The sequence below is a fragment of the Eschrichtius robustus genome, chromosome 11 (genome assembly GCF_028021215.1).
Source record: "Eschrichtius robustus isolate mEscRob2 chromosome 11, mEscRob2.pri, whole genome shotgun sequence".
In the NCBI taxonomy this organism is placed as follows: Eukaryota; Metazoa; Chordata; class Mammalia; order Artiodactyla; family Eschrichtiidae; genus Eschrichtius; species Eschrichtius robustus.
This window is the reverse complement of record NC_090834.1, coordinates 113,410,228-113,438,142: the sequence shown is the minus strand read 5'-3', so window position 1 is coordinate 113,438,142 and position 27,915 is coordinate 113,410,228. Positions and strand designations below refer to the sequence as shown.

The 27,915-nt window shown below is 59.7% G+C and overlaps 1 protein-coding gene across 2 annotated transcripts in view; it reads right to left on the bottom strand.

Moving 5' to 3' along the window:
• Positions 1-15,999, bottom strand: part of MOB2 (MOB kinase activator 2) — a 53,863-nt gene extending 37,864 nt beyond the window's left edge. The window contains exon 1 of one of the 2 annotated variants that reach the window (XM_068555118.1): positions 15,896-15,999. In XM_068555118.1, the coding sequence (XP_068411219.1) occupies positions 15,896-15,912 (17 nt within the window). In that variant the 5' untranslated portion in view covers positions 15,913-15,999. Of the gene's footprint in view, positions 1-15,458; positions 15,513-15,895 lie in introns of those variants that run through there. The other variant, XM_068555119.1, reaches the window with a different exon arrangement.
• Between the last annotated feature and the right edge of the window lie 11,916 nt (positions 16,000-27,915).

Below are 27,915 nucleotides of genomic sequence, written 5' to 3'. Positions count from 1 at the left end.
GTGTCCTGAGCTGCCATGGTGCCCACTACATGCCACGGTCCCCTTTACAAAGTGGCTGCTTTCATGCCCTCAGACCCCAGTGGCTCACAAGAAGCTCTGCAGTGCTGGGCCCTCACAGCCACACGGGATACACAAAGAAGGCAGCCTCGGGATCCCCTCTAACACCTGACCCAGGAACCTCGCGCTGGGTGTCCAGCTACTCGCCTCACAAGGCACCTCGCAGGGGCTCCTCCAAGGCAGATGGCCAGGCAGACCTGTCTTGCCGGGCACTCTAGCCATGGGCAGGCTGGCATGCAGGAAGGGCCCCGCCGCCTCTCTGGGATGCTAGCAAGAGGCTAGGAGACGCCAGCAGAGGGGGCCAAGATGCATGTGGCACCGGGCACGCCCCCCCCCCCCAGGCCAGCCACAGGAGACCCTGGTTCACAGACCCAAGACCTCACTGCCCTGCCTCCAAAGGGATGGCCAGCAAGGGGAGCCGACAGAAGGAACAGAGGCTGGAGGGAGGCCAGAACACTGCGGTAGCACAGGAGACCGGGGACGGGGGGCCTTTCTGGGTGGCCTCCAGCCACCCCGGTGGAGGAGTGGAGAAGACACTGGACACGGAACCAAGAAGACACTGGACACGGAACAGAGGGAGAAGCTACAAGTGGGGCCCAGCACATTCTGGAAATCTGTGAGGGGGACGCCACGGGCACTAGTGTGGGCCCCACCATGACACAGAGCAGACTTCTATCGGGAGGGCCACCAGAGCCCAGGTGTTCACGTGAGGTCTGATGGAAAAGGACACTCACTGGAGCAAAGCCTGTCCAGAAATCCCAGTGGATGCTGGCATCCCCGACCTCACAATCAGGCAAAGGGGCTCTGACATGACCGACCAGCGACACGGAGCAAGGCCAGAGCCTGCAGACAGGAGCAGGGAGAGTGGGCATTCTTTTTTAAACAACTTCAACCTAAATACTCCAGAATCAGCAGAGATGAAAAGGAAGGATCTTACTGATTTTCATTAACAAAGGCTGCTTTCAAAATCCTTCAGTAAGAGACGTGGGCCATGCCAGTCACTCAGCCGACGTTTATCTGGGGCCCCTCTTGTTTTGCAGCTTCTCTGCCTCTGGCCCCAGAGGCGGCGGCCGGGCTTCTCCTGGCACCGTGTTCTCCCCCTTCTGTCCACACCGCCCGGCGCCTCAGGAGCTGAAGGTGCACGTGTGCCTCAACGTGAGTGGGGCTTCGGCCCACAGCTCGGGAAGGGTGGAACCTAAACGTGTGCACGCTAAGTGTAAAAGGGTTAAAGGGAAAGACTGTTTACCTAGGTCTGGTTGTCCACTCACGTGAAGTCAGCAGACAGGCGACCCTGAGCCCTGGGCAGGCCCTCGCCCATGGCGCTGAGCAGCGTGGCCGGGCTCCTTCCTCTGATCAGGGCAGGAGCGTGTCCTCTCCTGTGAGGTGTCCGTTCGCGGAGCCTCTTGCCCGTTTCTCTGTGATCTGACAGGGTCTGGATGTGCCTTCTGTCAGTGACTTGTGCGCTACGCGTCCCCGGGCGGCCGGCCTTTTCCCTCTTGAGGGATCTACATATACACACACACGTACCATGTTTTCTTTATCCATTCATCCATCGATGGACACTTAGGTTATTTCCATACCTTGGCAATTGTGAATAGTGCTGCAAGGCATGTGAAAGTACAGAAATCTCTTCAAGGTAATGATTTCCTTCAGATATATTCCCAGAAATGAGACTGATGCCATCATACAGTAATTCCATTCTTAGTTTCTCGAGGAGCCTCCATGCTGTTTTCCACAGTGGCTGCACCAATTTACACTCCCACCAGCAGTGCACGAGGCTTCCCCTCTCTCTACATCCACGCCAACTCTTGATGCCTCTTCTCTTTCTGATGATGGCCATTCTGACAGCTGTGAGGTGGTATCGCTTTGTGGTTTTGATTTGCGTTTTCCTGGCGACTGGTGATGTTGAGCATCTTTTCATATACCTCTTGGCCATCGGTGTGTCTTCTTTGGAGAAATGTCTATTTAGGTCTTTTTTACATTTTAGCTCCTTGCATATTTTGGATATTAACTTCTTATCACATGTGTGATTTGCCAATATTTTCTCCTGTTCCCTAGGTTGTCTTTTCATTTGTTGATGGTCTCCTTTGCCGTGCAGATGGTTTTAGTTTAATGTAGTCCCACTTGTTTATTTTTGCTTTCGTTGCCTTTACTTTTGGTGTCAGATGCAAAAAAATCATCACCAAGACCAATGTCAACATACTGCCTATGTTTTGTTCTATAAGTTTTATGGTTTCAGGTCTTATGTTCAAATCTTTAATCCATTTTGAGTTCATTTTTGTGTGTGGCATAAGAAAGTGGTCCAGTTTAATTCTTTTCAATGTGGATGTCAAGTTTTCCCAGTACCGTTTATTAAAGACACTGTCCTCTCCCCACTGTATATTCTTGGCTCCTTTGTTGTAAATTAGTTGACCATATACACATGGGTTCATTTCTGGGCTCTGCCTTCTGTTCCATTGATCTTTATGTCTGTTTTTATGCCAATACCACACTGTTTTGATTACTGTAGCTTTATAATATAGTTTGAAATAACTGACAGTGATTCCTCCAATTTTGTTCTTCTCTCTCAAGATTGCTTTGGGGTCCTTTGCAGTTCCATACAAATTTTAGAATTATTTTTTATATTTCTGTGAAAAATGCCATTGGAATTTTGATAGTGATTACACCGAACCTGTAGATTGCTTTGAGTAGTATGGACATTTCAACAATATTAATTCTTCCAATCCATGAACATAGAGTATCTTTTATGTCTTCTTCAATTTCTTTCATCAATGTCTTATAGTTTTCAGCATACAGATCTTTCACCTGCTTAGTTTATTCATAAATATTTTATTCTTTTTGATGTTATTGCAAATGGGATCATTTTCTTAATTTCTCTTTCAAACAGAGAGGGCAAGCATCTTTAAGAAGATAGCTGGGACGCTCCACCCTTGCCCCCATTTGTGACCGGGCCCTGAAGCTAGAGGTCAAATGTTCTAGGAGCCCATGGCCAGAAAGCCACACAGGAGTCAGACAGGCAGACGGGAGGCTCTCCAGGCCAAGGAGACAGTGTGAGCACAGGCCAGGGGTCTTGGCTGAAGAGGATACATCAGAGGCCTGACCAGGCTGCAGTGCAACGGGCACCCATGGGTTGGGGGTCAGGGATGGAAGGAAATGGGGACTTCATCCCTTAGGCAAGGAGGTCCAGAGGGTCTTTTAAGCAGGAGTACAACATGGTCAGTACTCTGGTGGTTTGCGGAAGATCTGAGCCAAAGACAAAGACACACTCCCCAACTCCACCCACGGGTGCCCGGGTCTATAAGAGCCTGTGGCCCTGGAGCTGGGTCAGCCCAGGGAACCATGGGCCTGCCTGGAGGGAGCCCAGTGAAGTCGTGACCCTGATGTGGTCACACCACCCACAACTGGCTTCTGAATCAGGCCCTGCGACTAGGACCGTGGGGTGTGTGAGCAGTCAAGCTCTAGGCCCAGGCACACAGGCCAAAGAGTGCAGTCTCCACCCCAGACCCTCCAAACGTCATTTTAGGGGACATTTTATTGTTTTTGTTAGAAACCAAGTGACCCAGACTTCTGGGAAAGAGATAAGAGGTGGACAAGCGCAGTGCGGTGCTGCCTGTGAACTGCTCCTGGCAGGTACACCCCGCTCCCGGAGGCCAGCAGGGGCCCGCGATTACCAGTGCTCTCCCATCTGCTGTGTGACCAGGAGGATCCTGTGACCCCAGTTACAGCGAATCAGCAGAAAGCTGGGGACATCTGCAGGTGCAGTGCCCTGATCCTACACCTGAACTATCAGAGCCGACTCAAAGACCAGACCCTGTGGTCCCACAGTTCCCCGGCTCTGGGAAGAGTCACAGGGCGGGGCAGCTCCCTCACTACACCCCCACCCCACCGTCCATTCCCGTGGCCTCCCTCCCCTGGGGACAGCCAGCCCAAGCCCGGCACCGTCATCGCCCCCCTGTAGCGCCACAGGCGCTGATTCCTGAAGGTCCACGGATGCCGTGCAAGCACAGCTGTGTGCCCAGCCCTGACATACCCCCACCGTGGACAGACGCAGGGCAAGGGCACCGTGGAGACGCGGCCACCACGTCCCTCACAGTGGTGCCTGTTCCCACCGCCCAGTCACCGCGGCAGGCACGACAGGAACAGACGCCAGGACACCGCCGCCCGCCAGCGAGGTGCCAAGGCCCCCACACACGGGGAGCACCTGAGGCCTGGAGACCTGACACAGCAGCCGAGGTCACACAGCTGGTGGTGGACGGGGGACCGGAGGCCAGTCTGTGAGATGGCAGAGGCAGTGTCTCTGACCACCACGTGCACCGCCACCAACACCGGCCCTCGGCCAGCCCCGTCCCCACGGGTCTTGCCTGTGCTGATGCGAGCAGGGAGGACCCGCACGCAGGAGGAGGTGGACCCGAGGCAGGGCGGATGCCGAGAGCAGGCCCCTCAGGCCCCTGCCACTCCAACCCCACGCCCCCGGCGCACAGCAGAGCTGCTCCATCCAGAAAAAGACCACGCAGGCCCCACGGAGCAGACGTGCAGCCCGGGGAGGGCTCCAGCTGGGAGGCAAACTGGAATCGCCCCGGCCCCCGAGCAGAGCAGAGAAGGGAGGGCTTCCGAGCGGCACAGACCTGCCTCCAGGTCGGCCCTGTGCACGTCCCCCCAACCCCGTGCTGTGTGGACGGTCACACAGGGCCCCAGTGGGGCGAGGCAGGGAGGGACTCCAGCTTGGTGTCTGGGCAGGCCCTGGATCTTGCGTGAGTGGGACAAGAGCTCCACTGACGCCCCCAGGGGCACAGGGTCCACCATCAGGGTGGCGGCGCTGCACCCTGGCATGGAGCCATCTCAGGAGAGAGGGGACATCTGCCATGAACAACAGGCCCCACTGCCATCCTGGTGACAGTTCAGACTTAGGGGCCGGCAAACCACCAACGCTCCCACCTACAACCACAAGTCCCACGAGGAGGTGACACACAAGAAAAAACGACACGGAGCACAAAGCACCCCAAGAGGAAGCACAGCTCCCCCCAACCCCACCACGGCTTCACACAAGCAAGGATGTACGGATCGTTCCTGCCTCGTGGGGCTGACAATCACGCATCCTTAAAACCCGGCTGCACTAGACCGGCCTGGGAGGAACTGCACGAAAGCCAGCAAGGTCATGACAAGAGGACACATTTATTTTTACATGAATTATAAATGCCGGCAGCTCTTGACAGAACTCAGCTGAGCCCAGCACCTCTTCAGCCAAAAAGGTAGGAAGCCTTCCAGCAGGAACACGAGAATGTACTAGAAAACAAGGGTTTTTATCACAAGACATTTCTCAGTCCCTGCTGCAGTGCCCACGTCCAGAGAAGCGCCTGGGTCTCACTCGGACAGCGCAGAGCGGATGTGGGGCGGTGCAGCGCTCTGCAAACAGCACCCCGAGACCCAGGGTCCGCTGCAGGTGGCAACCCGGACCCAATCCGACGCCCTGCTTCACAGGCACGCCGGGCAGGGAGGCAGCAGGGACAGCCTGCGTGATGACGGGCGCGACCCGCGAGACCACCAGCGCGTGCCCTCGGTGCTTTTAACGCTCTGTGGGGCGTGAGCACGTCTGCGTCCCTGAAGCTAGTAAACCTGACCGTGGTCACAAGGACACCTGCCACACAGCAGGCGCCTCCCAGAAAACTCGCCCCAGCCAAAACCAGTCTGCAGGGCAGGGGTGGGAGCCCCCTCCCCTGATCCGGGGGCCCGGGCTCGGAAAGCAATCGTGACCCCAAGATCACCTGACCTGCAGACGGCCCGCGGAGTGGGCGTTCAGCCCTCCTCGCCGGCGCCCCCTCCTGGGACCGGACCCTGCAGGGCTGATGCCCCACGGCCAGCTGCCCACAGACTGGCTCGGGGTGCCTGGTGGCTGCCTGCCTGCTCCCGTGCCGAGGGAGCGAGGCTACCTGTGGGTCTGGGAGAGAAGATGAACACCCCAAAAGGGAAGCACCTGCCCCACGTTTCGTCGGGCGAGCAGGGCACAGGACCCTCGGCCAACAGAAAGCACTCCTCTCGTGGCAGGGAGCGAGCCCTGTCCTGCGAAAAAGCCGTGGCCCCAGCGGTCCCCGGGGCACACCCCGTGTCGGTGATTCTCAGGAAGATGGGTAGGCTCAGCCCTGCCCACCCGCTGAAGCCCCTCCGGCCCCGGATGCCACGCAGCTCACCCAGGACACGGAAGGAAAGTCACCAAGCATGACCCGCCCCACACGCTCAGCAAGAAGTTCCTCTGAGAGGACGCCAGCCCTCCGGGGAGCAGTGAAAGGCAGGGCAGCCCAGGGGGTGATCCAAGGCCTGGATTTTCTTCTTTTGACTCTTTTTCTGTTCATTCATCACCTTCAACAGCTAAGGGAGAACAAGGGCAGTGGGACGGGAAGAGAGCGGTGAGGGTGAGTGTTCTGCAGGGTCGGCGGAGGCCAGGCTGCGGCTGCTCACTCACTCGGGACGGCTCAGCCCTGACCTCCTGCCGTGCGGAGCTCCCAAGAGGGGCCTGGGGGCGTCCCAAGCTCGCCTGGGCTCCCTGGAGGACGACACTGGTCCAGGCTCTCCGCGTCACCCCTGCGCCCCCCGCCTGCCATCTCCTCCACAGCCTCGGAACCACACGCGGCCCCGACCAGCAAGGGCCTCCTGAACACTTCGTGATGGCAGCACGGATGGAATTTCTTTCCCGACAGAATCAACTAAATGGCGCGCACAGTCCCCATGCTTGTGTGTGTGTGTGCACGTGTGTGGGCTCACACGCAGCCAGGAAGGAAAAGGGCAGGGTGCACAAGCTCTGGTCTGTCCCTACGGCCCTGCCCAGGCCGCAGCCCAGAGGCGCACACACAGGTCCCAGGGCTCTCTTGGCCCAGACACACGCACATGCAACTTGCTGTCCCACCGCTCCCTCGGGCCTCCTGGTGCACAGACAGCCCTGACCCGTCTGGGTTCCCTGGTCGGGTTCCCAGCACAGCCGCACCCACCGTCCCCTCATCTGCCAGCAGAACGCACGCCCAAGGGAAGCACAGCTAGCCGGACCTCCCAGTTCCTCTCTCTGCTCTTAGCTGTCTCCTTAAGAACAAGTTCTATCATCTTAATACCTGGGATTTAACACCGTTAAAGTAGAAAGAACTCACCCCAGTCACGAGAAGCTAGACCACTGGGCCAAGAGCGGGCCGAGGATGCACTATGGAAGCACGCCCGGCCCGCGCACACGAGCGGCTCCCGCTCCGGCCCTCCCGCGAGGAGACGCAGACCAACCAGCACCCTTCCGCACCCACACTGCAGGATGCCGAGGGCATCCCTGGCCCCCACCCACTACGGGCCAGCAGCAACGCCCCACCGCACCTCCAGGCCCTGCCCAGCGTCCCTGGAAGGTGAGACCACTCCAGGCGGAGACCCACTGGCAGGCAGCCCGCTCGCGGGGAGGGCAACGGGAGGGTCCCTCACCTGCCGCAGGGACCAGGTCCCGAGCTGCCAACACACCAGGCCCTGGAGCCAAAAGTGGGCACGAGTCAGCACTGGCCCTTCACAGGCGCAGCCCGGTAGGCGAGGAAAGCAACTCGGTGCCGCCAGGCTCAGTGTCTCTGGGTCCCTTCGCGGCATCAACGCGGGGCCACAGGAAACAGTCTGAGAAGAGAACTCAACGCCTCAGGTCCCCCTCTCTGAGCAGCCAGAGACTCGGTTTCCAGCGGGCTGACGACACCCCGAGAGCGCCGTCTTCGCCCCGCCCGCCGAGGCCAGCAGAGGGCAGGGGCTGAGTGCTCACCTACGCCCACCTCTCCTCCTGGTCCCAACCAGCACTAATGCACACGGGGACATACAAAGACGCCAACCTCACCTGTCCTCACTGGCGGCCCCCCAGCCTGTGTCAGGGGCCTCTGCATCGTGTGCAGCAATGCGCTCCACTCGCCACAGCAAGGGAACTGGCTCCCTCCCACTCCTACGGGGCGCGGGTGGCGGGGTGAGGGACCTCATGAAGGCCACGAGCTGGGTCCTCCTGCCCACCCCACTCCCCACGCCTCCGCTCCCAGCCCCCAGCAGCTGTTAGGAAGGCCCCGCCGAGATAAAGCTGCAGCGGTGGGGGCGCCCGGCTGTCTCCCGTCTGCCTGCTGGGCTGGGGGGACCCCACTCAGTAAACATCACCTCCCGGCACCTCCGCCCCCCTCCCTGCCCGGGGGCCACTGGGCCGGCGTCTCCAACGTTGAATCAGAAGAGTCCTTGTAAACAAGTCACGGGTCTGTTTTGATGAGCAGCCAGGGAAGCCAAGCCGGGTTAAGCAGCCCACAGGGGTGCAGAGAAAGGGCCCGACGGGAGAGCTGCCCAGAGCAGAGGCCTGACCCAAACCACCGAAAAGCACGAAGGTCTCTGAGCGGGCGGTGAGCGCTCTGGAGGCGCGGTGAGCCCCATCCTGTGGGAGCAGCCGGCCACTCCGAAGCCCCTGTCGTAAGGTTTCCACATTTTCCTTCCACTCAGAAGCCTTGGCTGAGGCGGTGAGGGCCAGAGTGGGCGCAGCCCCACAACTCCAGACACTCTTCCTCCCCGAGGGTGTCCCCCGGGCCACGCTGAGGACCCGCTCGGGCCGTGACACCTGCTGAGCCAGCCTGGAAGTAGGGAAGCAGGAGCCCACACTCAGCTGGAGAACCCAGCGCGGAGGCCTCCTCTGCAGCCCCAGGTGCGCCCCGAGAACGCCCTCCCCGTGGGAGATAGGGCCCAGCATCACTTCTGAGAAGCCTGCAGGAAGAGCCTCTGCCCGGGGGTCTGAGGCTCCCATCAGCCTGCAGTCTGGCAGGAAGAGGGAGGCAGCCCCACCCCGTGGAATAAAAACTGCCACCGCCCAGAGGCCTATTTGTTTTGGAAGCGTCTCACTAATGAGCAGCTGGGACAGGTGATAACCGCTTCCTCTATGCCCCCTGTGCAACCCTCAGTCCTGAGGAACCCGGAGAACAGGCCAAAGGGGCCTGTCACGACCAAAGCTGGACCGCACCAACGCGGGGATCCGAGTGCGGGATCTGAGGAGGACAGAGCTGCTGGAGGGCCAGCCTGGCAGGCCAGGCCCGCGCCCTCTGCACATGGCCCTCTGGCAGCCCAGGACAGACTCCCAGTGCGGAAGGCGTGGACCGACAGCAGGCCGCCACAGCACCTTCCATATCAAGCTCTGCCATCCCGGCAGGAGGGGAGGCGCGAGGGGTGGCCGGGGAGCTCCCGCAGCACCCGGGGGGCGGGAGAGCGGACCGGGTGAGCCAGCTCAGGCCGCGCCCTTCCCGCCACCCCGGGATCAGTGCCAGAGCGGCACTCGGCCCTGGCATCTGGCAGGGGAAGGTGGGTGTGGCACGACCAGGGGACCGGGAGCGGGCAGGTCACAGATGGAAGGCACCATCGGCAGGGAATGGGATCAAGCGGCCTCCAGGGCGCCAAGCCCCTGACCCCTCGCCTTCCGCCCGAGTCACCCCGAGAGCCAGACCTACTGCAGAAGCCTGGGCTGCGGGGCTGAGGACAGCCGTGCATCGGGACACAGGGCTGGGTCCTCACCAAAGCAGCACTCCAAGGGCAGGGCAGAGGTGATAGTGACAAGGTGGCCCCTAGTGACAAGGTGGCCTGGGGGCCGCAAGGTGCGGAGCCCTTGCACTCACTTTTCATGCAGGCACCACCTTGCCAGGTAAGCCCCACCTCACTCTGAGGGGACAGAGGGCCTTCTCCACGGTGGACACCTCACAAAATCCCACCACCACCAGCTGGGAAGGTTACTACTACGCCCATTTCACAGACAATGAAACTGAGGCTTGGGGAGGTAAAACAGGATGACTCGTGAAGCTGTAGTCGGGATTCAAACCCCAAACCATCCAGCCCCCGAGCCCCGTTCCCATCTCTCACCTCCCCAGGTCTTAGCTCAAATGGCACCTTTTCAAAGACGCTCCAGAAGCCCTGCTAAAACGGCTCTCGAGCACCCACCCACCGGATTCCACCCTGCTTCCCAGCGTGGCCTGGATCCCTCCGTGGGAGCTCCGCGCCTCCGTGCGGCATCATCCCCGGGACACACGTGCAAACCGCTGCAGGGAGGACACACGCATATTCCACCGCAGGTGACCGTGCACAGCAGCTCTTTCCCACCGGCAAAGGAAACTTCTTCAAAGAGGAGAAAACCAGGCGACGAGGAGAACGTGACCACGGCCCAAAGCCACACGGCTCCGCTCAAACAGGACCACGAGTCACACGTGGCCCAGTCACCCACCAACGACCTCCTCGTCTTCTCCGTAAGCATCCGCATTCTATCCTCCGGTTCCAACTGTTCCTAGTCCCCTGTCCCCAGGCTCCGTCCCACAGAACAGCCCTGCACACCGCCGGGGGTACCCGGGCCGGCAGAAATCCTGTGCAGAAAGAAAAACAAACACGAGGAAGACAAAGAGCGGCAGGCCCTCCAGCCAAGTCAGCTGGGAACAGCCCGCGCCACTGCCTCTTCCGGACACGGCCACTGCTGGCGAGGGACACGCGCAGAAGTCGCCGTTGGGCACTGAGACCAGCTCCCAGACCAGCCTGTGGGGCCGACACGCCCAACACAGGCACAGAGGGTGCCCCGCCGAGCACACCTATGCCTGGGCTCGGCCTCCCTCCCAGGCCATGCAGACCCGCCCCCGACAAAATCAAGGACGTGCGCTTGGGTGCGTCTAAGTTTCCAGGACCACAGCAAGGACAATGTGGGAGAGGCTGGGACAGCGAGAACATCGACACAGGCATCCCCACAGAGGCAGCCTGCAGCACCCACTCGGGCGAACCCCTCCCAGGCCACCATGAGCTCTGGACAACAAGTCCAGCAGCCAGCGCCCCAGTGCCGCCCGGCTTTCCCAGCATCCTGAGGAGAGGCCTCGGTGAGCCCAGCAGACAGTGACGCCTGGGGCTGAGAAGCCAGGACAGAGGCTGGAACAGGGCACTGCGGCTGCCCTAGGCCCTGCCCACCCCGCAGAGCCTCCCTGCGGTGCTCCGGTGGGTCCCCGGGGACACCTGCGCAAGGGTTCCCTGCAGACACCCCAAGCAGGAGGACAAATGAGAAATGACACGTTGCCAAGAGCGTCCAGGCAAGTGGGGCTCGTTCTGCAAGGGCTCCGTGTGACCGTGGCCCTCTTTAAAGGGATCTGAACGCACCCTAGCCCCAGGCAAGCACTGCCACACACCCAGGCCACAGTGACCGCCTGCCTGGAAAGCAGCTGCTCCTGCACGTGCCCCTGCAACCACAGGTTCCAGGGCCCACCGGCCGCAGTTTTTCTGCTCGTGCCTCTATGCCTTTGCACATGCCGTTCCTCCTTCCTGGGCTGCGACCTTTCCTCCTTTCTACTTGGAAAACTCCTATGCACCCTCCCAAGCCGCCCTCCTGGCCTGTCCTCTGCCGCCCCGCATCATTTGCTCCTCCTGCACCAGCCTGACAGAGCACAGAGTGTCTTCTCCGTCGGGGACACTCTGATCCTGAGCTCAGGGTCTGGCCCAGGACAGACGGTGGACGCAGTCGGGACTGGAGGCCCCCCGGCAGGAAGTGGTCCGGCTCACGGCTAGAAGAGGCTGGGCCACAGCAGCATCTTTCAGGATCAGCAAAACGCAGGAACAATCCAGGTGTCAGTGGAGAGGCAACACATGCGTATCTCCACACCGTGGAATATCATTTGGCAACAGAAAGGACAGCTGACACCAGCAACACCACCGATGAACTTTCACGACATTAAGCTAAGTGAACCGGTCACAGAAGACCACGTGTTGTGATTCCATTCCATTTCCATACGAAATGCCCAGAACAGGCAAATCTGTAGAGATGGCAAGTAAATCAGTGACTGCCTAGGGTCAGGGAGGGAACGGGGAGCCACTGAACACGAGGTTTCTTTCGGGGGTGAGGGCAACATTCTCAAACTAAACTGCGGTGATGGTCACACAACTCTGTAATTTTACTAAAAATTACTTAATTGTACACTTAAAGCAAGTAAACTTCATGGTAGGTAAATTATACCTCAACGAGGCTGTTAAAAAAAAAACCCAAAACCCTAGAGAATCGAGCAAGCTCAGCCTGGGTGCCTTCATATGGGATTTGACTGCCAGCCACCGCGACGCCCTCCCCAGAGGCCAAGTGCCAAGGGAAAGTCATCAACACCCGGTTCAAATGCCCGCAGAGGTGGCATCCACGGGGCTGGATCCCCTTCACCTGAGCGCAAGATTCCTGCCGGCAGACCCATCAGGCCCGAAAGCCCCCGACCGCGTAGCACACCCTGGGCACTGCCCAAGAGCGCCAACTCCACCGCCCTGCGGAGTGAATCGCCAGGCCAGGAGGCCTGTCTCCTCTGGCCAGAGCCAGGAAGCCCTACCCTGCGCCTCACCCCACCTCAATCTGCCCCCGGGGAGGAAAGGAGGTGCTGACGTCAAGGCCCGAGCGGCCCCAGCAAAGGGCTCGCAGGGTGCGGGCTGGGCTAGAGGGCGCGGGCGGGCAGGTCCCTGCAAACTTCACCCCGTAGGCCCCCACCAGTCAGAAGCGGATCAAGTGCGTTTCCTCTTCTATATTCCCAGATGCTCGCTGGGAAGCTTCTGGACCCAGCTTTGTCGGGTAAAATGTAAACCGCACGCCTATCGTCCGCTCACAGATGCCTGCCACTGCCAGTTGAGGACAGGACAAAAGTTCTCCCCAAACTACCTCGCTCTGCGGGTGGCTCCCTCGCTGCCCCAGCTCATGCAGCTTCTGCTCTGGGCAAGGGTGCCACCCTGTCAGCTGCTGTCCAGAATGGGTAGAGCCAAGGACCCCAGAGGTGACCTACACAAGAAGCACAACCCTTTTCAAGTTAGAAGTTACGTTTGTAAAAAGAGAGGAAAAAAATTACCACGCACCTTGGTGCTCAATGCCAAGCAGAGGAAACGTACAGTAAGACGGATACAAGCTGCCCGTCGCAAAACTCTCCTGCAAATGAGCCCCAGCAAAGTCCGGCAGCAAGCTGTAACATGCTGGCTTTCTTTCTAGCTTCCCCGAGCAGGTTTCCTGCACGCCTCCCTTTCCTCACACACGGCAGGGAGAGCTGAAGATAAGGCTGCCAGCATTACTCAGCAAGGCCCTTTCAGTGACAGGGAAGGTGTGGTTTCACTCGAACATCTGGAAACCGCTCTTCTGGTCATGACAGTGGTGAGAAGAGGAGGAGGAGGGCGCACCGTTTGCCACTACAGCTGAGTCCATACTTTGTCCCCCGTGACGAACAAATGCAAAGAAACTTCTTTAAAAAGAACAAAAAACATTAAGAACATGAGAACTCTATTCCAAACAAACCGGTTGACACTGAATGATGTGAATTAATAAAAATATCAAGAAACAGTAAAAAACCACACATTTCCTCAACTCTTCCAGGCTGAAACCTGGCTAAAGGATTAACTGAAGTCCCAGCACTAAGCATGTAAAGGGCGTCGGGCAGGAGCCAGGCCCTTCACGGGCCGCCGGTGGGCTCTCCTCACACGAGGGGCCCGGTGGAGTGGCAGGTGGACCAGAGGGGGAGAGCTGGGGTCTCTGCTGCTCACTCCCTCTGCAGCTGTGAAGTCCAGGCCTCTGCATCCTCATACTTCACAGCAGATGCTCAGTAAACTTGTGGGAGGGACAGAGGGACACCCGGGCCCTCCCAGCTCTAGCATCCTCAGACACCACCCTGGAAACACGCTCTCGAGAAGATCAGAACTTGACTACTGAGATTGTTCCACTTTCTTTTTTTAAGGGGGGGTGTTCATAGTTAAGGAAATGTTAAAGAATTCATGCTTCACCAAGTCTGATATGCAATCCACCAAGTTTAAAAACACATGCACGAAGATAAGCAAACTCCACCCTAACCCTTCTTTGGAGATCTCTAGTTCCCTTTCAGAACTGCCTACTTTACAGCCAGTCGGCAGCGAATGCTCCTTCCCTCCCCAGAGACCACAGAAGCAGCAGCTCCAAGCCCGTCCCTTTCAAAGCTGTCTTCCTCCAACACTGCGCCCAGCCTCCCTGCCATGGGGAGGTAAGTGCTCCGCTGATCTTACCTAGACAGTCCTGACAAGCGCCTCGAGAATCAGACCCTTCTAAGCCTAGCTGTGGTAAATTTCTGGTTGTTCACAATGATGACAATAAAGTCCATAAAGCACAGACCTCAGGCAGTTAAAAAAACTGACTGTTGGTCAGTTTCCAGGCACAGAGTACCTGCTTCTTATGGACATGAGCACATAATAACCACACACAGACAAAATACAATCAGCTGCCCCCTCGGCAACCCAGCTGATCGGGCTGGTCCCTCCGACCCTGTTAATTCAACTCAGCCAATCAATAGCCTACTCCCCCGAAACCGACTCACGGGAGGCCAGGTAGCCGCCAAAGCTATCCCTCCTGATAAACACAGAAAGCAAGCATCTATGGTTCAAAATAAAGCAAACACAGCTGTCTGCCCTCAACTCTTGGTGCCCGTGGGTTACGAAGGCCTCCTACAAACATCTCTCCTTACTAACAGTAACCAACATCCCCCAATGCCAGGCACTGTGGTAAACGCTTTAGTGGACCCCTCCACAACACCACGCTCCAAGGACCATGATTTCCACTTTACAGATGACTTTTTAAAAGCAGGTCTGGAGAAGAAGTAACCACCTAGAGTCACACAGCTAACAAGCAGTGGGGCTGGGACGGCAAGAAGCCAGGTGAGCGGCCCTGCCCCGCGGCTGCCCGCCTGCATCACCCACATGCCGCCCTGAGCCCTGCGCTCTGGCTCCAGGTCTACCCCGTCACACTCAGCAACTCTTTGGCCTCTTTATTCATCCTTCACGCTGTCTGGTCTCCCCCTGGTCTCCCCCTTCACTAAACTCCACCCAACCTGCCGGGAAGGATGGGTCTCATTCATGTCCCTGATTATGCCGACAGCACCCTCCACTCTGCCTACACCGCGAAAGGGCCTGACAGACACTGACACGAAACGTACATCGGACCTTTCACCTCCCTTCCCGGACTTCAGTGTGTAGACAAGCCCTTCCACCGGTCGAGGCCAAGGACACAGCAACCACTCCCTCACTCCCACCCCAAGCTCCCGGAGTAACTAACCTAACTCCAGAAGGGTGCTATACAAACCAGACCTGGGCACAGATCGGATGGAGGACCACGCTACTGGGTGAAAAGTGCCAGCCCTTCTCGATCCTCAAAAAGTAAAAAAAAAAAAAAAAAAGAGAAAGAAAAAAAGAAAAGAAAAAAGTGATGGCTTTAGGTAGAATAACTTGTTGAAGACGACGTGATGTTTTATACGTTTATCTAACTTCCAGCAAGCCCAACACACACGCCGACGAGAGGGAGAGCCCAGCTCAGGCTCCGGTGCTGATGCTTCCTTCCTACCCCGCCCTGCGGCGGCCGCCCGCGGAGACGCCGATCGCACCCCGGCCCCGCCGACCTCGCCCCGGCGGACGTTGGCAGAGTTGGGTTGTTTTGCTTCTTTTCCCTCGTTTTTTAAGGGGCTGTTCTCTGCCGGCGTCGAAGTTATCTCTTCCCGAAGCAAGTTCGCCGCGGCGACCGGCGAGAGCAGCCTCCGTCCGACCTCCCCCGCCGCCCGACACCCAGCGGCGAGGTGTGGCCGCCTGCCCGGGGCCGGCTCCCGGGACGCGACGCTCCGCGCGGGCGCCGACTGCAGGCCGGACGCGGCCCCGCTCCCGGCGCGGCCCCGACCCCGCTCCGGGGAGCCCCGGCCCCGCGCCCAACCCGGGGACGCCCCTCGCCGGCCCGGCCCGCGCCGCCCGGCCCGACGCCCTTGACCGGTGCCGCCCGCGGCGCGCCCCGCAGCCCCTCCCGCGGCCCGGCCCGCCAGCCCCGCCACCCCGCCGCCCGACTCACCCCATGAGCCAGTCCATGGCTACGCGGGGACCGCCGCGCCCGCCGCCCGACTCTCTCGGCCCTTAGCTTGCGGCGGCGGCGGCCGGAAGTAAACACTCGCTCGCTCACTCCCACACGCGCGCCGCGGGCGCCGCCGGAAGTGATGCGCAGCGCGCCGCCTGCTGGGAAATGTAGTCCGGGCCGCCCCTGCCGCCCCTACAGCCCTGCCCGTCCCCCACCCCCACCACCGCCTGGAGCCTGCGCGGGGATGTCCCCTGACACCCCGGGATGTCCCCCCACACGCCGCTGTCCCCTCACACCCCGGGTTGTCCCCTCACACCCCGCTGTCCCCTCACACCTCACTGTCCCCTCACACCCCGGAATGTCCCCTCACACCCGGGATGTCTCCCCACGTCCGGGATGTCCCCTCCCATCTCGCTGTCCCCCTGCTCGCCATACTGCCCCCTACGCCCTGGCCGCCCGATGTCGCCAGAACGCCGCAGCCCCTCCCCCCTCCTCGGGTCCCCTCGGCCACTGGCTTCTCTCCAGGCTCAGGAAGCTTCTCACGTCAGGCTGAGCCGTCAGCTGGCCGCAGGGGAAGTTTTCGGGGACAGGACCGGCACGGTGTTGGGCGCTCCCGGCTCGGCCAGGGGAGCGAGACCCTCTGAGTCCCGCGCCCTCGCATCCCAGCGGCCTCTCCCGTGACCTGAGCCCCACTCTCTGCCCGTCCCGGCGGCGGAGACCAGCAGGTGACACCCCTCCATCCAGCCTCCTGGCAGCCATGGGGCCCTGGACGCGGGGACAGTCAACGAGACAAACAGAGGTCTGTGGGGCGGCTCCTTCCCCAAGGAAGGAGAGAGCCTGGGGCAGGCGCTGGGCTTTGGCTGCCCTACAGGGCAGATGCCCAGAGGGACGGGCGCCTGTCCAGGGACCACATCGGTGGTGGAAGCCGCTGGCTGAGATCAAGAATGGAGGAGACGGTGCTTGGGACACATGGGACGCTTGGGACGGATGACACGCTGCGTCCCCCCCTCCCCGCCCAGTGCCGCTGCCCTTGGCCCTGGTCCCGCCCCACCCTACGGCCCCACCTGAGTCTCATCAGCTGCTGCCAGCTGGGCGGAGGTTGCCTCTCTCCCTCTGGTGCCTTGCTGATCATGAAGCTTGTGGGGGAAAATTGCACACTTGACCACCAGCCACCTGAGATGGAATAATGAGGAAAGACAGAGGGATGAGGGGAAGTCCTGTCGCATGTCCCATCTCAGGGAGGAAAAGCACGCAGATATGGGCCAGGGCCTTCGTCTCCACAGCTGCACAAGTGGCCAGGGTAGATAGTTAGGACTTTGCCTGTGGCCGGCCACTCTGCAGGTTGCATCTCTACCTAGGACAGTGACCCAGACCATCCTTCCCGAGGAATATGAGCCCCTGGGGACCCTGCCTGCCTCCAGCTGCTGTAATCTTCCCTAAACTGTTACCCGAGCTTCGGGCCACCCCCCAGGTTGCATCCATCTTCCTGCCCCGCGACCCGCCCCCCCACCCCCCCATCCCACGTCCCCGCGGTAGTCTGGGCTTCGGGTCCCTGCTCGTCCACTTACTGGCTGGGTGACATGGAGAAGTTGTTTAATGTCCCTGTGACTCAGGTTCTTTATTAGTGGAATGGGAGTAATAGTGCCCTAAGAAACTTCATAAGGTCACAGATGTAGGCTGAAGATGGGGAAGCAGGGAGCTATGACTCAGCGTATTGGGAGTGTGACCCCCCTGCTCAGGCTACTTACCTGTGCTGAAGGTCCATCCCCCTTCCCCCGATGGTGGTTTACTGCTGGGTACACCCCACTTTATGGCTCTGTGTCACCCAGTCCATAATGGGCCATTCAGATCACATAGTCATGAGATGTCCCGTGGTCTTATGTACGGTCTGAAGTGGAGCCCAGTGGCAAGTCAAAACTCGCATCTCAAAGAATCATGATTTATTTCGTAAGAGGATGTGGCTTTGCTCCAAGACCCTGGGGCCCTCCTATCTCGTTCACCCACTAGAGCTCCACAATCTCCACCAAGCACCACTGGATCCATTGAGTCATAGGTGCCAACTGGTAGAACTGCTTGTACTGCAGCCTCAGCTAAATCTTCTCCTCAGTTTGGAGCACATTCAAAACTGGCAAACCCTCAGGTCTCTTGCCAACTAGATAAGAATAGCACACTCAGTGGGCACTGGTCAGAGATGATAAGTTATCTGCCCAATGTTCATATCCTTTTCTTCTCCCTTCCTTCTCTTCCTCCTCCTCCTTCTTTTTCCCAGCTTCCCATGTAGACAGGCTGGCCAATGAGATGGAAGTGGAAGTTGTTGGGTGGCTTCCAGGAAATCCTTTTTGTCTTTCCTCCCCACCCCAACCTGGCCCAGTCTCCTAGTTCCTGCCAATAATAGGAAAATGACGGCTAGAGCTTCTGCAGCCACGTGGGGCCATGAGGCACGCTAATGATGGCAGAGCAGAAATATGGAAAGAATTTGAGTTCCTGCTGAAACTCTGGAACCTCCACAGCAGTCCTGAACTTCCTACCTCTGGACTTCTTTAATTGAAAAAATCTCAAGTCGCCGTTCTTTCCAGTTTCTGTTACTTGAAGATAAAGACAATTGTCTGATTGATATATCCATCAAAATGCGTGTGTTCTTCCTAGTGTTGAGGTGCTCAAGGTGTCCTTCACTTTGGAGGGGATGTCTTGACATTCCCAGATTACTGAACCTCCAAATTTTCACCTAGGTGTGGCAAGTTCCTAAATTTTCATGAGATCTATCCCTTTGGCAACCATGTGTGTTATTTTAGTGTCTAGAATGTCACTAAGTCCTGGGCTCTGCAGCCTATCAACGGGACATCGTCCATATGATGGAACGGTGTGGCATCCTGACATAATCAGACTCTGCGTGGACAAAACCATGGTGGAGGGCGTAAGCGCTGATGTGACCCTGCAGTGCGATGGTGGAGGTGCACCCCTAACCCTGGCAGAGGACAGCTCACTGCCCCTGGTACTCTTGGTGTGTGGGGGTAGGGTGGGGACTGTTGTACTGACTGGCTCCAGGAAGGATACCACATCTGGAAGGACAGCTGTAGCTGGAATCATCATGGCCTTAAACTTGCAATAACCCACTGTCAGTCACCGACAGGCCTCCATCTCCTGCACAGACAACACGTGTGAGTGAAACTGGAACGTGACAGGACCTCTGCACCTTGCAGTTCTCTGGTGGTGGCACCAACCTCTGTGACTTCTCTGGAGATTCAGTTCTGCTTGTGGTCTACTACTTTGGCAGGGAGGTGGAACTGCAGGGTTTTCCACTTAGCCCTTCTTTCCATTCATCCATCCACTTGGCAAATAAGTATTGCGTGCCAACCATGTGCCAGGCCCTCCGTAGGTGCTCGGAATGCAACGGCAGACAAGACGGACAAGCAGTAACCCCCTTAGAGCTTACAGACCAGTGGGAGGACACAGTCAATGAAAAAAATCAAGACGTATAATACTTTAGGCATTGGTAAGCACTCTGGAGAATGATGACGCCAACGATGGGGACAACGAGTTCTGGGTGTTACAGGTTGAATTGTGCCCCCCTAACCCCTCAAAAGAGGTATGTTGAAGTCATAACCCCCCAGTACCTCAGAATGGGACCTTATTTGGAAATGGAGAAATTGCAGATTGAATTAGTTAAGATAAGGTCGTAATGGAATAGCGTGGGCACCTAGTCCAACAGTGTCCTTATAAAAAGGGGCGATTTGATCACAGAGGGAAGATGGTGTGAAGAGACACAGGCCAAGGAGAGGCATGGGCCAGAGCCTTCCCTCAAAGCCCTCAGAAGGAACCAGCCCCACTGACACCAAAGATTTTGGTTTCCGGCCTCCAGAACGGTGAGACAACAAACTTCTGTTGTCGTAGGCCACTCAGTTTGTGGTCCTTTGTTACAGCAGCCACAGGACACTGATGCAGACGCCAACCCTCAACCTTGTCCTTTCCACCAGCCGCCTGCCTTCTGCCCAGATTCTGCCCAGAGGGGCGCCTGGAGCTGTGTGCCAGCAGGGAGTTCCTGGGCAGGGAAACGAGGGGCTTGGTTTTCCCAATTATGCTTTGCTGTAGACTGGGGACCCCCTGAAGGCAGGACCTGCAGGAATCCTCCAGAGGCAGTTGTCCTCCATTGTGGGGCAGAGGATGAGGCTTCCAGGGTAACAGTAACCACATGACAAGTCTTCGCGGAGAAAGCTGACTCTCAACAGTGACCCCGGGCACAAGCCGAGCCCTGCTGGGTCCTCCTTCTCTTTCACTGTCTCTGGCCTGACCCTGTCTGTCCATCCCATGGCCCACTCACCGCCCATACTGTGGGCAGAGGGCCCGCCTCCGGCTGCCTTCCCTTGTGTCCGACAGCCAGTGGGGGACGTGGCCAGTCAGAGGTTCAGAGCATCCTTCCCAGTGCCGGGCTGCCTGGCCAGAAGGATACACTTCCTCCTACACCTCGGGGGCTGGAGAACAGTGGCTCCCTCTCGCCTCCTGAGCTGGTTCTCGTGTGTGGGACAGTCCCCAGTGAGGCTGAGGGTGAACGACAGCAGCACCAGGGCAGCAGAGAGGGCCAGCCTCATGGTGCAGACGGTCAGCATTGCTTGTCTCAGAGAAGCCTGGGGGGTCTGCTTTGGGGAAGGCACCTCAGAAAGCCAATCCCCTGGGAGCTGCCAGGTCGGTGGCTCCCAGTCTCCTCGCTCCCCTCCCAAGGCATCGGCCCTTCCAAGCCTTCAGCCAATGCTGCAGAGAATGCCCTCCTGCAGACCCGCGCTGCCAGGCTGGCTGCCCTACTCACACTTCTTCACTTCAGCCTCACGCCCTCCTGGGCAGTGATTGCAGGAAGGAGACCAGGGCTCCTAGAGGGACAGGAACTTGTCCAAGGTCCCCCAGTGAGCAAGTGGAGAGCTGGGATTCCAGAACCATCTGTTCCTAAGCCCACCGTCTTCCCACTACATTCTGCCTCACAGAGGGGCTCTCCTCCCTGGGACTTGAGAACGGTGGAGGAGGTCACCCGTGGGAGCAGCCCGCTCAGCGGCCCTTCTGTCTGGCAGTGGCAGGAGGGCTGAGCTGCCTTGGGAGAGCTTCAGGCTCCAGTGCCCCTCCCCCTGCCCCCTCTGTGGGGCATTTGGCTTAGGCCCTGAGGGGGTGGGCACTGGTGCTCAGGGCCAGGTATCCACAGAGACACCAGGAATCACTGTCACCTGGGATTACTTCCCGGGCACTTACCACCGGCCAGGGGCCGTGCTAATGCTTAATGCCGGCGACCCCTGGCCTCTCCCCTCCCCCCCAGCCTCTGCCCTGTTCCATCCAGCCTTCCCCAGCTCGAGTCCCTGGGTTGGCTGGGGCAGGACAGGCTAAGGACCCCTAAGCCATGGCCCCTGGCTGGTAGCAGTGAAAGGACCAGGCCCAGGAAAGAGCCAGGAGACTGGGCCCTCCTCCCGGCCCTGCCGCGAGCCAGCTTTGGCTCACCCTTCTCCATCCAATGGGAGGGGGCTACGAGATCGGGGGTCTCCAAATGCTAGATCTCCTAGTCTGCAGGCGCCGCAGGCTCCCTGGAGAAACTTCGGGAATACAGATGCCTGGGCCCTGTCCCCTCCTTAGGGTCTGACTCTGTAGGTCTGGGTGGAGCCCAGGGATCTGTATTCGAAGGGGATCCTGAATGGCAAGCCGGATGAGGAGCCCTGGACCAGACGGCCCCTAGTGGCTTTTCCTGATCAACCTGGTGCCTGCCCTGGTCTGTGAAGACCCCAGTTAGTCAGCAGGGGAGGCCGGCTCTGCGGCCATAAAGCCTTGTTCCCAGAGCAGTTGCTGAGCAGTGCCGTGAGCAAGGTCTGAGGGGCTTCCTGGTCGTCCTGAAGTGTGCGCGTCTACCTGCTGACGCCCGCGCCATGGGCTGCACTGTGTCCCGCCCAAAATGATACGTCAAAGTCCTGACCCCCAGTGCCCCGGAGTGTGACCTTACTTGGAAATAGGGTCTTCCCAAATGAAATTAGTTAAGATAAGGTCATGAGGGTGGGCCCTAGTCCAATATGACTGGTGTCCTTATAAGCGGGATATTTGGACACAGACACACACACGGGAGAATGTCACGTGAAGATGAAGGCAGAGACCAGGGACTCTCAGTGCCAGGCCCTGATGGGCAGTGGGGGCAGAGGCAGACCCCCAACGGAGGGGGACAAGTGTGTATATCTGCTCAGCAATGGGGGGGATTTGAGTGAGGCCCTGCACCTAAGACTGGGGGAGCCATGGACGAGCATGGAGCTCACTTGCAGACCAGGGCAGGGGCACCTTCCAGGGAGAGAGAAGGACGGGCAGAAGGAGGGTGCTTTGTAGGCCGCTCAGTGGAGGCGAGTGCGCGTGGGGCCGATGGAGGAGACCGGAGACTGGAGGCCTGGACGCGGGCATCACCATCCAGATGGGGGGTGCAGCGAGTGGGGCTGCAGTGAGAGAGTCGAGAGCCACAGCCAGTGCTGCTTACTGGAGGGCCGTGGGGTGAGGGCGGGGAAGGGAGGTGAGGGGGTGTGGGCAAGGGGCGGGGGAGGGAGCCGAGATGCCAGCTAGACTGTAGGTGGCACCCAGCATCTGGGCCTTTCCGGGTCTGAAGGCCAAGGATGAAATCTGGCTGGAGACACAGCTGTGGCTGTTGACTGCAGATGTGTCTCTGAGGGTGTGGCGGTGGGGCTGGGAGGCCCGGAGCAGGTGGAGGCTGTGGGCAGTTGAGGCTGCAGATGGGCCAAGGGCAAGGCCTCAGAAGGAGGGTGGGGCAGGGTGCCGTGGCGCTGGAGACCGCTGAAGACCCGAACTCCCAAGCCACGCTTCCCTCCCAGCCTGCAGGGCCCCCGGGATGTGCGGAGGCTGCGGGTCCCGGCCCGCGAACCGGCCGCCCCTCCCCGGGCGCGGGCAGCAGGTGGCGCTGCCGGGCTGCTCTCCCGGCTCCGGGAGCGCGAGGTGGGAGCCCGAGGCCGGAGAGGAGCTCACAGCGCGCCCCCTGAGCGGGCAGGCCTACTCTCGTGTGGCTCGGCCCGGGACGCCGGGAAGGGCGCTCGCCTCGTCCCCGCCCGGCAGGTGTTTGCCCACCTGGGGCCGGACCGGGGGCGGGGGCGCGATGCCCTCGGGCTTGGCGCGAAGCAGGTGCTCACCGCGCCCCCCTCCACTCGCGGCCCGGGGCGCGCGGAGGGGCGGGAGCCCAGGGGCCCCGGCGCTTTGAGGATGAAGGACGCCGTGGCGGGCCCGGCTGGCGGCGTCCGGGAGTGGGCGCGGCCTTCCCGGCGTGAGCTCAGCGCGAGCGCGCGGCGCACCCACCACACCCAGCCTCCCGGTCCTGGGAGCCCGGGGCTGGCCCGGCTGTGCGCGCCGGTAGGGTGGGGTCTGGGCTCCCAGGAGGGGGATCCCAGGGGCCGGAGTGTGATGGGGGCCCTTCCGGAGGGCCCAGAGGCCGGCTGCTCCCGCCCCAGCCAAGAGGCTCTGGGCGCCCCTACACCTGGGCTGACGTCACCGCCCAGCGGGACAGCCCCGCCCTTGCCGGTGGGGCCGCGCCCACGGTCCCCCCACTGGCGGTGCAGCCGCATCCTTCCCCTCGGGGAGGAGCAGGGCAGCCAGCCACCGGCTGGGTGAGGTGAGGCCCCCGACCGTACCCTCCCCCACCCCGTCCTTCGACCCCAAATCCTGCCCTTCCTGGAGTTTCCTGTTAGGGTTGACTCACGGGGAAGGGCCTTATCATCTGCTCCCGCGCCATCCCCTTGTTCTTGATCTGCCCTAACGCCTGCCGCCCAGCTCCCCACGGCAGACCACCAGCAGAGGCCAGGAGCAGGGGGATTGGCGCCTGGGTGGGGGAACCGCAGAGAGAGTGAGGTCTGAAACTACGTCTCAAATCACTTGCAGGGGCGGGGGTTGGAGGGTAGATACTCAGGGAGGGAGCCCTGGGGTTCTCTCTTCCACCTCTGGGCCCACGTGGGGTCTTAGTCCTGCAGGCCTGTGGTTGCCCAGTATTGGCCTAGATGTCCAGAGCCCGAGATACGTGGGACCCCCGTAAGCTGCAGTGTGTCCTGGGGCAGGTGAGCCAGGGAGTTTCTGGTAGACGGTGCAGGTAAAGGTGCAGGGGGCGGAGCCTCCTTCCTGCCAGGCCTAGTTTCCCTTGATGCCAGGTCCCTGTGGAGTGTGTGGGGGGGTGTTGGAGGGGTCTCCAGCGCCAGGGGCTTGACTGGGGAAGGGGCAGAGGAACGAAATCTCATTTCTGCCGGTCCTGGGAGACATCGGGAGGAGGGGCGGCTCTGCCCTCAGGTCACCTGGGAGCCGAAGGCCGAGAGCCAGGCTGTGAGCTGTGGCCGGCACTGGTCGCCATCCTGTCCCAGACCCCCCACCCCCACCCCGCCCTCCCCCGCCAACGTGGGCATTGGGCTGACTGGACTTCACCCTGCTTCCCCAAATGTTTCCGGGTGTGAACACCCACTGGACGGGCGCGCTCTAAAATGGGGCTTTGTTTCCTCCCTTGGTGTCTGGCGCTCAGGCCCTTTCTCCTCCCGCCGCTCTCCAGGACTCCGGCCCCTCACCACCCACCCTCTCCCTTCCCCCCACTTCTATTTCAAGCTCTCCTTGGCTATTTATAGCTACGTCCGCCAATTGCGTCAGGCTGAGTCTGGCTTCCGCCCGCCCGGATGCCCATGGTGCCAACACCGCCATCCGGGACAGTCACCTGCCCTGCTGGGCCCCCGCGGAGGCCCCAGGTGTGCAAGCGGGTAGAGCGCCCTGGTTGGGGCTGGGGCGCCGGCGAGGAGTCCCGGGAGCGCACGTGCTGCGGCGGGTGGGCGGGGTACCCCGCTTAATTCAAGGCAGGGACGGGGAAAGGGGCAGCTTTCCCTCGGTTCCCAGAGTTGCCCTGCTGGGCTACCCTGAGGAAAGGCCTTCGCAGCTCTGGTCTCACATGTGGTGTTTGCACAGAGACTGAGAAACCGAGGTCCACCTGCCGCAGCCTCCTGGAGGCCTCCCCCTCCCCAGCCCTTCCCCCCCACAGTTCCCCAGGCCGGGAAGTTTGAAAGCTGGCTCGGATTTGAAAGGCTGGAGGGAGCTCTCCCAGGGACCTGCCTAGAATTGGCCAAGCCTGGCCCTGGCGTTACCCTGACCCGCAGCTTTTCTGTCTTTGGGGTGGGGTGGGGGGGAGTTCATTTGTCCTCCCCGCCCCCCCTCCCCAGCTCTTGCTTTGGGAACTGGCCGCCTCTGGCAGCCTCTTTCCATCCCTTCTGCCCAAGACCAGCTTTGGTCCCGTCCTCAGGGGGAGCCACTTCCTTCTTGCCCCCGACCCCTTCTCCCTTTCTAAAGCCATCATCACATAATCAGGGCCCCACCACTCCTTCAAAAAGACCCCATGTCTGGAGACCCCCAACCCCTGGGCCAGAAGCAGGTCCTGGGACTGCCTTTTAGTAGTCTCGACACCCCTGCCCCTGCCAAAAATGATGAGGTTTCTCCGGGGGCTCAGCCTGATGAGCCCCCACTGACTGGGTGGGCTAGGCACCCACGAGAAGCCCTGCTGGGAGTCAGCCCCACCCCCAATTGTCTGCCCAGCCCCCAGCCCCCTCCCTTTCTGGGAGAACGGGACACCAACTCCCCATTTCCATTCTTCAGACCTCGAAGGCTCCATGGCTTCTCCTGGATGGCAGGGGGGCCTCTCCCCTGCTCAGGATGGACCACTTTTCTGCAGAAGAGATGAACCCCACCCCCAGCCTACCTGCCGTCCAGAGCCACGCAGAGCCGTGCCTCCCTTCCCATCCCTTGGCCAGAGGTGGTCAGCTTCCCAGCAGGGCACAATCCCACCTCTGCCCTCTCCCTACACATGCCCCAGCCTCTCCACATACAGCTTGGCCTCCGGAGGCCAAACCACCACCCACAGCCTTCCTGAGAACCGGCCCTCTTCGCTCTTGCCCTGCTCTGAGCCCCATCAGTTCTGAGCCTCAGGAGTGCCTCGACAGATCCATCCACAGAAGCAGGGTCTGAGCTAGAAGGGGCCTGAGGGGCCACTGAGGCTGACCCTGAGCCTCTGGGGGACATTGGAGAAGTTGGTTCCCCTCCTTGGGCCTTGAAGAGGGTTGACTGAGTCTCTACAGTGGTGTGCAGCTCCGAGACTGGTAGTTTATGGTTTATTCATTGAACGTTCACTGGGCACCTTCTTTAACAAGGACAGGATGCCTATGGTCCAGTGGGAGGATGGAGGTAAGCACACAGCTTTAATACACGGCCGACTAGTAGAGGTGCACTAGGTGTGTGATAGAAGGTTACTACTCACCCACCTTCTTTCCCTCCCTCCCTGCCTTCCTCCCATTTACCCATCCCTCTACCCCCTACCCACCCATCCATATACCCCTATTTACCCATCCACTCCTTAATCACCCATCCATCCATCCATCCATCCATCCATCCATCCATCCATCCATCCATCCACTCTCCCTCCCATCCACTCACCTACCCACTCATTTATCTACCCACTCACCCATCCACCCACGCCTGTAGTGTAAATGCCTGATAATTAGCTTTTTTGATTGTAAAGTTAGTGCCTGACACTAAGCGTTTGATTGTTGAGGCATTCATTTCAAAGACACCCATGTGGAATAAACACAATGCCAACTACACAGCTAAGGAGCCAGGCCGCCTCACCCATGAGGGTCCCCATGCAGAAAGCCCTGGGTGACCTAGATAACTGACCCCTTGTGTGACCCCGTGTTTCCCTTCCCTTCATTCCCACTCATGTCTTAATTCAGCAGTAAAGAGTGAACCCACGAAACCCTAGGCACCCCCCACTCGACCCCAATACAAGGAGAACCCCAGGCCCACACTCTGTCTCTCTCTACCGGTGACCTCTCTGTGTGACCCTGGGCGTACTGTGTACCTTCAGGCCGGTAGTTAACCTTGTTTATTCAAAGTTCCCTGATGGTCGTTGCTGTGATGTGTGCCATCAAATGTGTGTCCTACTTGTGGGGGCGTCTACAAGTAGGACAGGCCCAAGCAGGGGCCGCGGGCATCCTTAGCCCATGGCATCGCTGTCAATAGGCTGAGACCAACTGCAGACAATCCCATGCCACCCATCTACCCGCCCCATCCCAAACCCATCAAGTGCCTAAAGCTCTTGGCCTAGGGGGGAGACACAGAGGCAGAAGCAGGGGTGCCTAGCATCTAGGAGACCTGGTGTGGTGGGGACCAGACTGTGGTCGAGAGCAGGGGGGGAGGCCGGCCCCCAGGGTCCAGATCTAGCCTCACTACCTGCCTTGTTCAGCGCTTGGGCAAGTTGACCCCTGGGAGCCTGGGGGATTCGCAGTCTTCCACGGGCCCCAGGGCCCCTGCTGGGTACCCCACCTCCCTCAGGGTTAGGTACTGCTCCAAACGGCCGTCAGCTTTTTCCAGTCCTCCTTTCATTGACTCCAGGGGGCTGCCAGAGTTATAAATAGATGTTCTCGAGCTAAAAATAGCCTTGCCAGAGAGGCAGTCAATGTTTCGAGCTTTCGGCCTCTTTGAGGTCTCCTGCGGATGCAGGCTTCAAGGACCCTCCCTCCTCCGCAGCCCTGGCCCTCCTGGCCTGGCCCTTTCACTTTCTCTTGCCTCTTGAAACACACATTTACCACACACGCGTGTGTGTGCTCACACACATGCACGTGTGCTCATATAACACGTTGTGTGTGGTCACACACATATGCACAGACACAGGTCTGGCTGGTGTCACTGGTTTGGGCTTCCTGCCTGCTTGCAAAGGGGGAGGGTCCCCAGGATAAGCAGCCCAAACCTCCGAGAAGGGTCAGACCCCCTGCGGGGAGCTTGCACTGCATTAGCCAGAGGACCCTGGGGCCCAGGGCACAGACCTGCTGGGGAGGCTGCCCAGAGACTTGGGAGGTGAGGGTCCCAGGCAATTCTGAGAGTGGTGCCTGGCACAGAGCAAGCGCTCAGCACGGCAGAGCCGTTGTTATGGTAACGGCCGGGCAAACTTTGGAGTGGCCCAGAGGAGTCAGGTCTAAAATGTGTCCCATGAGAGC